The sequence below is a fragment of the Bufo bufo genome, chromosome 6 (assembly GCF_905171765.1).
Source record: "Bufo bufo chromosome 6, aBufBuf1.1, whole genome shotgun sequence".
NCBI classification, from domain to species: domain Eukaryota; kingdom Metazoa; phylum Chordata; class Amphibia; order Anura; family Bufonidae; genus Bufo; species Bufo bufo.
The window spans coordinates 55,070,023-55,082,571 of NC_053394.1; the positions used below are offsets into that span (position 1 = coordinate 55,070,023).

Genomic DNA, 12,549 nt, shown 5'->3' on the forward strand with positions numbered 1-12,549 from the left:
TGTGGCGCAGATAATTTAACTGTCCGCAGCGGCCTATTACATGGCATTTAGCGCAAGATAATATATATTGCTGCTGTCACACACACAATAGTCCTTAAAAGGACTTTTGGGTCTCCGAAAATGAGATTTTTGTAAAACTTACCAGTAAAATCTCTTTTTCGCTCTTCATTGGGGGACACCGGAACCGTGTATATCTATGTCCTCTAGGAGGCATTGACACTAGATAAAGCTGTTAGCTCCTCCCCTGGCAGCTATACCCCCTCCAGCCTGGAGAGAGAGCTTGAGTTTGTGCACAAGCAGTAGGAGAAGCAAGCCAACCAAAGAAAAAACATGGAACACCAACCATGCCAAAAGACCCAACGGGGTTCAAACTAGCAACTGCCACAACTGTGGTCGAACAACAATACTGGGTGGATGCTGTGTCCCCCAATAAAGAGTGAGAAAGATTTTACTGTCACACACACAATAGTCCTTACAAGGACTTTTGGGTCTCTGAAATGTTTTAGTACAGAAATAATATTCAATTACACTCCCTACACTCTCTCTCCCTTCCTATGCTCAGCTCTTTCTGACTTATAATGAGCTGAACACGCGTCATCGGGTGCTATATAGCACCTGATGACGTGTTCCGGCCAGCCAATCACTGTAATGCCAGTAGCAAACATGGCTACTGGCATTACAGTGAGGGCAGTACTTACCTCCACGTTTATTGGCTGCTTAGCAGCCGCGAAATGTGCGGGAAGGGGACTCGAGCATTACGCTCGAGCACATGCGGTACTCTGCCGAATACTGCCATGTGCCGAGCATAGCGATGCTCGAGCCGAACTGGTATTCGGCTGAGCATGCTCGCTCAACACTACTAATCAGGGAGGGCCCAACATCCCACACCCTCACCAATCAGCTCTTCCCTTCAGCCTCTGGTGCTGGAACTAGCACTTTGAATGGAGCAGGAAGCACAGCTCCGGCCAAAGTGTAGTGGCCGTGTTGTGTTACTGAAGCCAAGCTCCTATTAAAGAGACTGGAAGCTAAGCTGCAGTAACCTGCCTCTGCCACTACACTTTCAACGGAGCTGTGCTTCCTGCTCCATTCACAGTGCTAGTTCCCACACCAGTGGCTGTAGGGAACAGTTGAGTGCGGGATATCGTGTCCTCACTGATCCAATGTTAAAGACCTACCCTGAGGATAGGTCATCAGTATCAGTTGCCTGGAAAACCACTTCAAGGACAAATCTGAAGGTGATCTGAAAGAATCCTTTAAGGTGGATTTGCACAAAAGTTTTTGCAGTTTTTTCTGGGACTTAAATAATGATCTGTCCTTACGATAGGTCATGACTATGGGCAGTACTGCAGACTGTTTAGGGACTTGGGGTCTTTCTACACAGGTCGATAGAATAGGAAAGGTTCATTCCTGATCGCTGCCTGTTTGTCAGTTGGAATTTCATGCAGTAATGATCGCTGCTGTATCAGGATGAATATCATCACGATGATAGTTCATCTCCACACAGTTTCAGTGCTTTCTGGCAGAACATCCATTTATACAGGGCAATGAGCTGCTAACAAATGAGGATTTTTTGATGTCATAATCCAACAATCATTTGCTCGCGTTTACATGGCCAATTACTGGGAACGAGTGTTTGTACGAGTGTTGGTTCACGATAACTGGCCTGATGCTCGGTGTACTAGAAGGCATATGTAAGCCTAGGTGCACCATTTTTACATTTTGTATCCTATGAGCAGACCACAATGCAATTACTTGTGTGAACAAGATTCAACCTTGTTCCTATCTCTGAACTTCAGGTTGCTGCAGTAATTACCTGTGAACCTACCCTTAGAGGAACAATAACTTATGTGGCCAGCAGATACAGCATAGAGTAGGGCGATGGCTCTTTTGAGGGTTTTCTTTAGAGAAAATTAGACTTACCACTAACAGTCTGATCTACAGGAGGATGAGGGGGTGGACTTTCTACTGGAGGCAAAACTGTAACCGCTGCAGGTACCTTTTCAGGGTCCTTTGGTATCTGAGGACTGCCAACCTAGAGAGAGAAACCACAACTTAGGAAACACGATAAGGAATTGTTTTAACGACGGACACATGCAAAGGAGCTTACAGGAAAGGGTTCTGCTCCCTCCTGGATGACAAAGCCCTCTATAATGTGTGTCAGGATCTGTGGCTTCACAATGGCTTGTGGGGGCTTGGAGTCACTGTGCTGACGAGAAGTGACGGAGAGTGTGGGTGCACAGGGAGGAGCGGATACAGCGAGAGCTGGAGAGACTTGAGAGGCGGCCTCAGACTTATCTGTGGAGTGCGATAAAGAGATAGTTACTGAAAAATCATAAACCATTCCAAGAATATATAAAGAGGAAGTGGAATCAGCTGAAAAATGGCAGAACGATGATGTACAGACTCCAGAAAACAGGACAGCAGAACGAGATGATACATTCACCCACCAGCTGGAGTGTTGCTTTCCTCCACTGTAGGTGGGGTGTCTGCTGGAGGAGATGCTTTTACAGGTAGTGTTGGCGATTCGTCCCTGCCTTCCTCTGCCTCCGTATTTCTCTTCCCACCAACTCCAGACATCTTGCCCTATGAAATCAATCAAGTTATTATAAAGCTCTGCAGAAAAAAAAACTGAACACATCATGGACTTCTCTAATCATCAAAGACCCACCTGCAGGACTCCATAAAATGCAGCTTGGGCTTCATGTAAGGAACCGGACACTGCAGTTGGAACAGGGGCAGGAGATGGAGGCAGCGTGATCTGTGTTAAGGAAGACCCCTGTGATGGAACCTGGGGAGCTCCAAGAGCCAGAGCTTGGGCAGGACCCTGCTGTCTCGCACCCACGAGTTGTACAGGAATGTGAGGTTGGTTGGGAGGGGGTGTAGGGAGCGGTCTTGCACTTTGGGTAGGCTTTCCTGCTAGGTGTCCTAGATTTAAAGGTGGAACCCCTTTGCCTGGTTGTTTGGGCTGAATGGGGACGGGTGCTTTAGTTGGCAGAGTCGCCTCTGTAGTCTGCAGCATAGGTTGTACAACCAAGGTCTGTTGTGCAGGATTTGCCTGCAAGCCTTGCTGAGAGGGGGCCTGCGGCTGCTGCTGCTGTGCCAACTGTACATGAGCAGAGGTATGGACGAGCTGGGACTGACGGTGCTGGTGGATGGCAATCTGCTGCTGGAACACCACCTGCTTCTGTTGTAGGACTGAGTGAGGCTGAATGTGAGTGTAAGTAGCTGGTGGAGAAAAAAAAAAAGGAGGAGAGAGTAGAAAGACACTGTTGGAGTTAGCCATGGGAAAAAGTAATAAAGTTGGAAAACTGAGCATAATAAAAATAGAAAAAGAAATAAAAATACACTTCCTCATCAGTAACAGATCACCTATCCTCAGAATAGTCAACATTAAAGGGATTTTCTGGTTTTATGATTAAATTTAGAGAATATGACATTGAACCATTTTCTAATATATATTTAAAATTTTGCTTGCACACAGTTATTATATCCATACAGTAGCCGCTCCCTAAAGAAAAATAAATGGTATGGCCCAGTTAAGTCCTGTAGAACGTATCCATAGCAGAGCTGGATAGAACTAAACATGGTGTCAGTCATGTGGGCCAGCTTTCCGTAAACTGCCCAAGTATCCAACAGGTGAATAGCAGTGTGTGTATATATATATATATATACACACATATACATACATACATATATATATATATATATATACACATACACACACACACACACACACACACACACAGTCTCATCATAACCGTCAGTGTGTGTAAAAACAGATCTGTGTTGCATTTGTTTTTTTTAACACTAAACTTTATCACCTAGAGACGGGCAGCCATTTTATAAATCACCTACAGACATGCATAAAAACTGGAATACCCCATTAAGAAATCCACAGCACTCTTTAATGACTTAGCGCTCATGCACACAACCGTTGTATTGCGGATCCGCAAAACACGGATACCAGCTGTGTGCGTTCTGCATTTTGCGGAACGGAATGGCCCATATCAAAACAGTTCTACCCTTGTCCGTACTGAGGACAATAATAGGACATGTTCTATTATTTTGCGGAACAGACATGCGGACACGGAGCGCATACGGAGTCATTTTGTTTGCAGTCCCATTGTAGTAAATGGTTCTGCATATAGTCAGCAAAAACACCGACACTTTACAAGGTCTTTATGAAGCAACCAAATGTATATTACAGCAATACCTAAATACGCCACCTCTGATCATGTGATCAATTACATATGCAAATTATTCAATAATACCATCCTCCTCCCTTTGCAAGGGAAAGAACCTATTATAGCGAGACATCAAAACAGATTGAGTAACCAGGTGTAACACTTATAACAGCCAGGTCACAAGGACGCTCCTTCTTGATGACTGGTTACAGTGCAAGAAAACCTATACCATGCCTGCGGGGCCTGCAGCGGTCGCGTGTCATTCATTGTTTACGTGGCCATCGGGGCCAACCATGCACTCGTTACTGCCGAAGCCAGTGGCTGTGGTCACGTGACAGATGAATGGAACATGGCCACTGCAGGCCCATAGATTATATATGCAGGCCCATATATAGATTAAGTATACTTACATACAAAGAAAAAGACACAAATGCAATAGCACTCTTCTTTCTTTTTCTTTTTCTGTGTCTTTTGCATTTGTGTCTTTTTCTTTGTATATGTATTTCGCCATAGCAAAGTGCACCTACATACAGGGTTGTGCTGACTCAATCACCCACATTTATACTTACATACACGCATAAAGTATTCAAATAGAATAGTACATAGGATCTGGAAATATTTCCGACAATACTAATGACCTTTGAACTCACCAGAGCTTATCAGGGTCTGGTTGGGTGCTGGCGTTGCAGCTCTGGTCAAGTTGATACCGACACTCTGCTGCACAGCCTCGCCTTCTGCTTTTCTCACCTCTGCCTCTGTCTGACTCCCCTGACTCACTGTGCCCCCTGCTGGACCCATTGGACTCTTCACACTCTGTGGTACTGGAGAAGATGGCAGTTGTGAAGGTGCAGAGGAAGAGGGCATTGGGTGAGTGGTTGGTTTAGACTGTGGAGGAGCAGCATGAGCAATGGTAGGCCCTGCAGCCGTGGACATGGGTTGAGCAGTCTGCTGACTTCGAACAGCCAGGTTCTGAACCTAAGCAGAAGAAAAAAAATTGCACCAATGTTTGATGTCCAGCTCAAGGTGCATATCCAGAAGATAAATAGTGATTTATTTTAACAGATCCCTAGGATTGAGCTCTGTCGGACCTTATGAGGGCGTCCGTGCTGCAACCACAACAACTAAAATGTGGTTGTATTATGGCTATGAAAAACTGGCCTAAGGAGGAGGCTATATGGTTTTAATATTTAGTACTCTTTTTTTTTTTTTTTTTTCTGTCACTCAAGGAGAAAGAAAAAAATAAAAATCACCCCTGTGTGCTATAAATCACCTTACTACTATTAACATTTAACCTGTACTAATCTCACTATAGAAAAGGCTTTACTACTTACTGGACCACTTACCTGGTCAGAATCTTGATGCATGTTTTGGTTCTGAGGCGACGCCACTTCCTGCTGGACCGTAGCCACAGAGCCATTGGGCATTAGAATAAGTTGAGGGTTCAGAGGGACACCGCGATTAAGCGATCGATTCACTTGTAAAAGATTACCAAGCTGCGGCTGCTGCTGGGAGAAAATGCATTATTTAGTCAAGATGAAGGTGGGAAGGATTTAGGCAAAAAAAATAAAAAAATAGTATACAGACATCGTCAGCAAACTTTTTAGGCCTAGCTCACACGTCAGGATTTTGTATTGTTGATCACTAGCCAAGACTAGATGTAGGTCAAGAACACAGAACTGGTGCAAATCTTTCCATTATACCTTACACAGACCCTCTATGTGTACTGTGACAATACTGTGTGGGAGTCATTGATCAAAGACTGGCTTTTTACGCCGCCCTTTGATAGCCCATGCGCTGCCGAAGGAAGCTGCTAATTTATGACAAGGCGTAGGCTTCATCCTAAGTCAGGCCACTTTCACACTCGCGTTTGGTGCGGATCCGTCTTGTATCTGCACAGACGGATCCGCACCGATAATGCAAACGCTTGTATCCGTTCAGAACGGATCCGTTTGAATTATTCATGAAAAAAAAAAACTCTAAGTCAAAACTGATCCGTCTTGACTTACATTGAAAGTCAATGGGGGACGGATCAGTTTTCAATTGCACCATATTGTGTCAGTAAAATACGGATCCGTCCCCATTGACTTACATTGTAAGTCAGGACGGATCAGTTTGGCTCTGCTTCGTCAGTCGGACACCAAAACGCTGCAAGCTGCATTTTAGTGTCTGTCTGAAAAGCGCAATGGAGACCAAACGCAGCCAAATTGATGATGCGGATCTCACAAGCGGACCCAGAAAAGCCAGTGTGAAAGTAGCCTTACACGCACCTCCGGAAGTCAGTGCCACTGGAGTGAAATCTGACTGGTTTCCACTTCACTTTTATGCCTGTTTCCGGGCCCCAGGCCCCACCACTCCCAAGTGGCGAAGGCAATGTATTAAAAAAAAAATAATAATACGATGTTTTAACAACAAAAACTGGCGTAGCGCTGTTAGTAAATGACTCCCTGTGTGTTTCTGTAGATAATTCATGGCACGCTATAATACTGCAAATTTCTATATATAAAATTACATTTTGCATCCACAACTTGTGCAAAAAAGGCCAAAACTTACATAAAAAGCCAGTGTCTAAGGCTACTTTCACATCTGTTCCAGCCTGCCGGAATTCTCTGGATCCGGCAACCAAATTGTCCGCTGGTCCCATTAACTATAATGGGGTCCGACAGAGATTCAGACGCAATGCAGCAAATCTACTGAGATTCTGCGGTTTGTGTCCAGCTGATTCCCGGCATCCTCTGCCGCATCACAGGGCCGCAGATTTGAAAGTAGCCTAAAACTGCATAGACAAATCAATTAATTTGTAAGGTGGAAACCAAAGATAGACTGAGGCACTTCACGGGTTACTGCTACGTTTCGGGGGCCTCCCCAGTCTTCAGGCTAATTTTACACTGCAATGCAGCACAAGGTTGTTGTAGGTGTTCGAAAATCTCCAGATGTCTATGCGAAATATGTCCACATTCACTCAACAGAGGCCACATTGCCTTAGCAGACTATGCTATTCCATACAGAGGCATAGCATGGGAGAACTACTACCACCACCATTGAGCAGAGCTGTGTAGTCCTAGTGTAGTCACAGTTTCCAGTGCAAGAGCCATCACGCAAAACAGCTCGTCATTGAAATGTCATGATTCAGACCGGATACTGATGACCTACCCTAAGGGTAGGTTGTCAATAGTTCAGTCCCAGAGTATCCATTTATGGGATGACATGTCTCCAAGCAGCACGTGACCCAGCAGTGACATGCTGCTTGGGGACATGTCACAGGTGGTTGTGTATATGAAGCTGGACAACCCCTTTAAGGTTAGATTTCCCATTGCCCTGAAATGTATCCTGGGATATGCCTGGATGCTAGGGATCGACCGATTATCTCAGCGCGATCCGTGTTCCCTCAGCAGCACAGGGGAGAAGGAAGCAGTGTCTCCCTCCCACTGTGCCGCCAATGAGAGGAGAGAGGACAAGAGGAGGGGAGGGGCTGTGGCCACTGAGTCACCAATGATGTTGACTTACTCATTCATTCAAATTCAACAGGAGGCAGGAGCTGGCTGCAGAATCACATAGCCGGCTCCCAACCTCTATGAGCGGTAGCTGCGATCTGCGGTAGTTAACCCCTCAGGTCCCGCACCGGGGTTAACTGCAGCGGATCGCAGCTACCGCTCAGACGTCGGGTGCAGCTATGTGATTCTGCAGCCAGCTCCCGCCTCCTGTATATGAATTAATATAGGAGGCGGGAGCTGGCTGCAGAATCACATTGTTGGCGCAGTGCGCCTCCCCCCCAACCCCAGTATTAAAGACATAGGTAGCGCAGTGCGCCCGTCCGTCCCCCCCCTCCAACCCCAGTATTAATCATTGGTGGCAGTGGCCACAGGATCCCCTCTCCCCTCCTCCTCATTGGTGGCAGTGGCAGCTTCTGATCGGAGTCCCAGCAGTGTAATCCTGGGGCTCCGATCGGTTACCATGGCAGCCAGGACGCTACTGAAGCCCTGGCTGCCATAGTCAGCTCCATGCTTCTGTGTGCACAAAGCACAGAGCAGCAGGGAGAGTGTAAAGTCCTATTCACCCTGGGGGGGGCTAAAAGTTTGTAAAAAACAAAACAAACAAAAAACACAAACCCCAAAATATTAGGTACAAATGAAAAATAAAAAATAAAGATTAACAAAAATAAAAAATACACGTTAACAATAAACATGTTCATTTTCAGCAGATTTGTGTAGGAATTTTTTGTTTTTTCAAAAATGAAAATACACAGAATATCGGTATAAATTATTAGCTATTGGCCTGAAAGTTTATCGGTATCGGCTCTAAAAAAAAAAATAAAAAAAATAAAAAAATCTATAATCGGCCGATCCCTACTGGATGCACCAAGTAAATTTCCTCAAAAGGAAAAAAATATCGAACAGAAACGCATTACACGTTCGCCTACGGATTTCAACGGGTGTCATGTAATGTTACATTTCAGGACATTACGTTGCCGTTATACTCCAGCGTTAAAAACCTGCAATGGACTGGTCGTTTTACTTACCCGAAGGTACATTTGTGTCTGGGACTGGTTGAGAGGTGGAGAGCTAGCATTGCTGAGCAAAACTGACTGAGTGAGTGTCGTAGCGCTGGGGGCAGTGACATTCTGGGCACGACTCAGAAGCTGGGCAGAGGAGCTGGTCGACAGATTCACCTGCTGAGGAAATAAGGAAAATTAACTCACTACCTACATTATTAACAGGACCGTTCCACAGTTGTTAAGAAGACCTTGAAATCCTGAATATTTGGTACAATGCCAACATTTGCTACTTACCGATCCTTGCGTGGTGCTCGTCTGCTGATTGGAAACATTGTTAGGGGAGGCAGCCTGACGGGTAGCAGCAATTGTAGCCTGCAATGGCAAAAAAATATATATGTATTTGCAAATACAAGCATGAATTCATTGGGTGACCCATTACAGTTCATTGTCAATCATGTACTTCTGGAAAAAGATCAGTGGAACGTCCATCAGTCTGGCCACGCACACACAAAAGAGGACACCTCATTGGATCCCGACGTATATTTCAATAATAAATGAATGGGGCACATTCAGCATTGCCAGTGTTTGCCATACACTGGAGCCAGCTCAGCGGCTTTCATTATAAATGCAGATGTGAACAGAGCCTGAGATTATGATGATGACAGTTTCTGATCTGCTTTCTGTCAGGCGCAGAGAAAAAAAAAATCATTAAATACCTGACCTGGCTACTAGCAACAATTTGTTTATGTGGGGGGCATCAATGTATTCTGGGGCACACGAGTTCTCCGTGAGAACAACATACTGCACTTTTATCATGGGAAACACTCAGCGCAGTCTCAGATACTGGGCCCATAATTTCAAGTGATTAAATCGCCACATAAAATCATTTTTTTTTTTTTTATATATAGCTCTAGTACAGGCATGGCCAACCTGAGGCTCTCCAGCTATTGCAAAACTACAACTCCCAGCATGCCTAGACTGCCTACAGCTATCAGCCTACATTAGGGCATGGTGAGAGTTGTAGTTTTACAACAGCTGGAGAGCCGTAGGTTGGCCATTCCTGCTCTAGTATAAAATGCTAACCATTTAATCAAGACAAGCCCTTTGTATCTGTAGACCTGAAGAAAATCCACATATTCTCCTAACTGGGCAAATGGAAGGCATTCTGCTGTTCAGCTATCAGGGTCTCCAATCAGGAGGCAAATTCTGACGTCCAACAAAAAAATATTTCCAATTCTGAGCAAAGCGCTGAAAGCCAAAAGGGCACACTGCTTGAAGGAGCGCTTTTGCCCCTTCAGAATAGTGATGGCTGGGGGTCTCAGCATCCAGATCCCCACCTATCAAATCTTCTAACATATCACTATTATAACACGTAAGTTTAGACACAAGCTTAGATCATTTAAATACAGCACTCATAATGCTGCTCCCTGAATAACTCTGCATGATAACCTGACTGATCATATGATCACCTGAAACAACGTATAATGTCAAACTTGTAGACCTGAAGCCACGTTCGTGTCATTTTCATGCAGTTTTTTTATGCACTTTTTGAAGTCAATACTAGGAGTGGATAGTAAAGATTCAGCTTCTCTTTTTTAGGGTGCATTCACATGACTGCAGTGTTCTTCGGATACGCATAACAGGGATACTGGCCCGTGTGCATTACGCGATTTGCGGACCGCACATGGCCGGCACTATCATAGAAAATGCCTATTCTTGTCCGGACAAGAATAGGCCATGCTCTATATTTTTTTGCAAATTTTGGGAATGGGTGCGGACCTGTTCGTACGGCCGCGTGAATGGGCCCTTAAATCCACTGCCACTTTTGGCTTCAAACACTGCATGAAAAAGCTGACTAAAGAGGCCGAAATCTGCTTGGTTAGTGTGACATTCACCATGGGGTGCTGTGTTAAAAGGGGTTGTGCAGCAATATACATTGATGACCTATCCTCAGGAGGACTGACTCCCGACACCCCTGCCGATCAGCTGTTTGAAGAGGAGGCGGTGCTCTATGCGAACACCGCTTCCTCTACATTACGTTACGTGACGCCTCCTGTGCAGTGGCGTCGTTGTGGAATTACTTGTCAATACAGTGCACCGCCGAGACGACGCGCAGTGTAATGAACAAGAAGCATTGCTAGCCTCTTCAAACAGCTGAAGGTCAGTCAGTGCCCCTGAGAATAGGTCATCAATATGTTGCTGCACAACCTCTTTAAGTTACAGAGATGATAAATGATTTTTGTGGACTCACCTGTAAAACCTCTTTCTCGCTGAATTCATTGGGGGGGGGACACAGGACCGTGGGTATAGAAGCTGCTGCCACTAGGAGGCGACACTAGGCTGAAAAGTGTTAGCTCCTCCTGCGGCTATACCCCCTCCAGCCTGGAGAGAGCATACCAGTTTGTACACAAGCAGCAGGGGGGGAAGAAATCAGATATGAAATAACACTACAACAACCAGTGGGTCCGAACCCATAACTGAGGACCCCACCAGTCAAACAACTGCTGTCACATGCGGCAAAATTAGAGAACAAACAAAAGGTGGGAGCTGTGTCCCCCAATGAACTTAGCGAGAAAGATTTTTTAGGCGAGTCCACAAAAACCTTGTTTTCTCGTTCGTATCATTGGTGGACACAGGACCGTGGGACATTCCAAAGCAGTCCACGGGGAGGGAATAAAAGACCAGAACCAATCTAAGGCTGCCTATGAGATCCTGCATGGAATATTGGGAAACACTAAGCTAAAAACTAGTATGCTCTTCTCCAGGCTGGAGGGGGTATAGACGGCAGGAGGAGCTAACACTTTTTAGCCTAGAGTCGCCTCCTAGTGGCAGCAGCAGCTATACCCACGGTCCTGTGTCCCCCAATGATACCAGCGAGAAATATATATATATATTTTTAATTAGATGCATGCTGTATATATGAATTATGGCGCCTAATATGTTAATTCCTGGCATCGGTACAGGGAAGAGGACAAAGAAAAAAAAAAAAAAAAGCTGGAGCATCAGTGGAAGGTGGACTACTACATCAGGTATTCAGTATAAAAAAAAATATATATATATAAAAAATCCCAGAAAAAAACGTGAAAACTATAAAAATCTAGGTGAAGAGCACTTACCTGCTGAACTGCTGCAAGACTATGTAGCTGTGCGTTACTTAGCTGCTGCTGTAACATCAGCTGGTGAAAGTACTGCGCTGCGTTAGGTTGTCGGTGTAAAGCCTGCAGAGCCTGGGGTGAAAGACAATATTAGCGCCCGTTCATAGACTCTGAACATATAAATATACAGTTGGCAGGGAGAATGCAATAAGGTGATGTAGTTAAAGGGATTATTCCATCTGGAACAGTTAAAGCATATTGATAGGATGTCCCATAAATGCCCGAGAGGTGCGGGTCCCACCTCTGGGAGCTTCTCCCATATTAAGCATAGGGCCCTGAAGTAAATGGAGAGCATTCACTGCTATGAGACATCCAAAAATAGCCGAGCAAGCTGCGTCGGCTATATCTGGAAGTCCCATAGTGGCAAATGGAGTGGTGGCCGCATGTGCGGCCTAATCTGTAATAATGCTATGACATGAAAGAATACAATGATAAGGACACAGCTCAGGAACTTCTAGGGATCATTCCCATACACAGAACATGCTCATGTTTACAACTTAGTATCTCCTAAGAACGAAATAACACCAACCATCGCTAGGCTTGGGAATATGAAGAAAGCTTTTAAAAGGGGTTGTCCGGGTTCAGAGCTGAATCTAGACATAACCCCTTCTTCACCCATTCAGCCCCTATAAGTGGAGCATCTTGTATAGCGTAGGGCAAGGGCTTTTTCTTCAGACCCAGTGACGTACCAGGCTTCTGATAGGCATTTAGCGATGCT

At 45.2% G+C, this 12,549-nt stretch overlaps 1 protein-coding gene across 5 annotated transcripts in view; it reads right to left on the reverse strand.

Annotated features, from left to right (window-relative positions):
- PHC1 (polyhomeotic homolog 1) overlaps positions 1-12,549 on the reverse strand; it is a 40,979-nt gene that overhangs the window by 24,217 nt on the left and 4,213 nt on the right. For 3 of the 5 annotated variants that reach the window (XM_040438692.1, XM_040438689.1, XM_040438690.1), the window contains exons 3-11: positions 11,793-11,903; positions 8,971-9,048; positions 8,701-8,853; positions 5,528-5,689; positions 4,835-5,159; positions 2,669-3,225; positions 2,448-2,583; positions 2,108-2,295; positions 1,921-2,032 (exon numbers count right to left, since the gene is read on the reverse strand). In XM_040438692.1, coding sequence (XP_040294626.1) covers positions 1,921-2,032; positions 2,108-2,295; positions 2,448-2,583; positions 2,669-3,225; positions 4,835-5,159; positions 5,528-5,689; positions 8,701-8,853; positions 8,971-9,048; positions 11,793-11,903 — 1,822 coding nt within the window. The remainder of the gene's footprint in view (positions 1-1,920; positions 2,033-2,107; positions 2,296-2,447; positions 2,584-2,668; positions 3,226-4,834; positions 5,160-5,527; positions 5,690-8,700; positions 8,854-8,970; positions 9,049-11,792; positions 11,904-12,549) is intronic. The other 2 variants (XM_040438693.1, XM_040438691.1) reach the window with 1 other exon arrangement.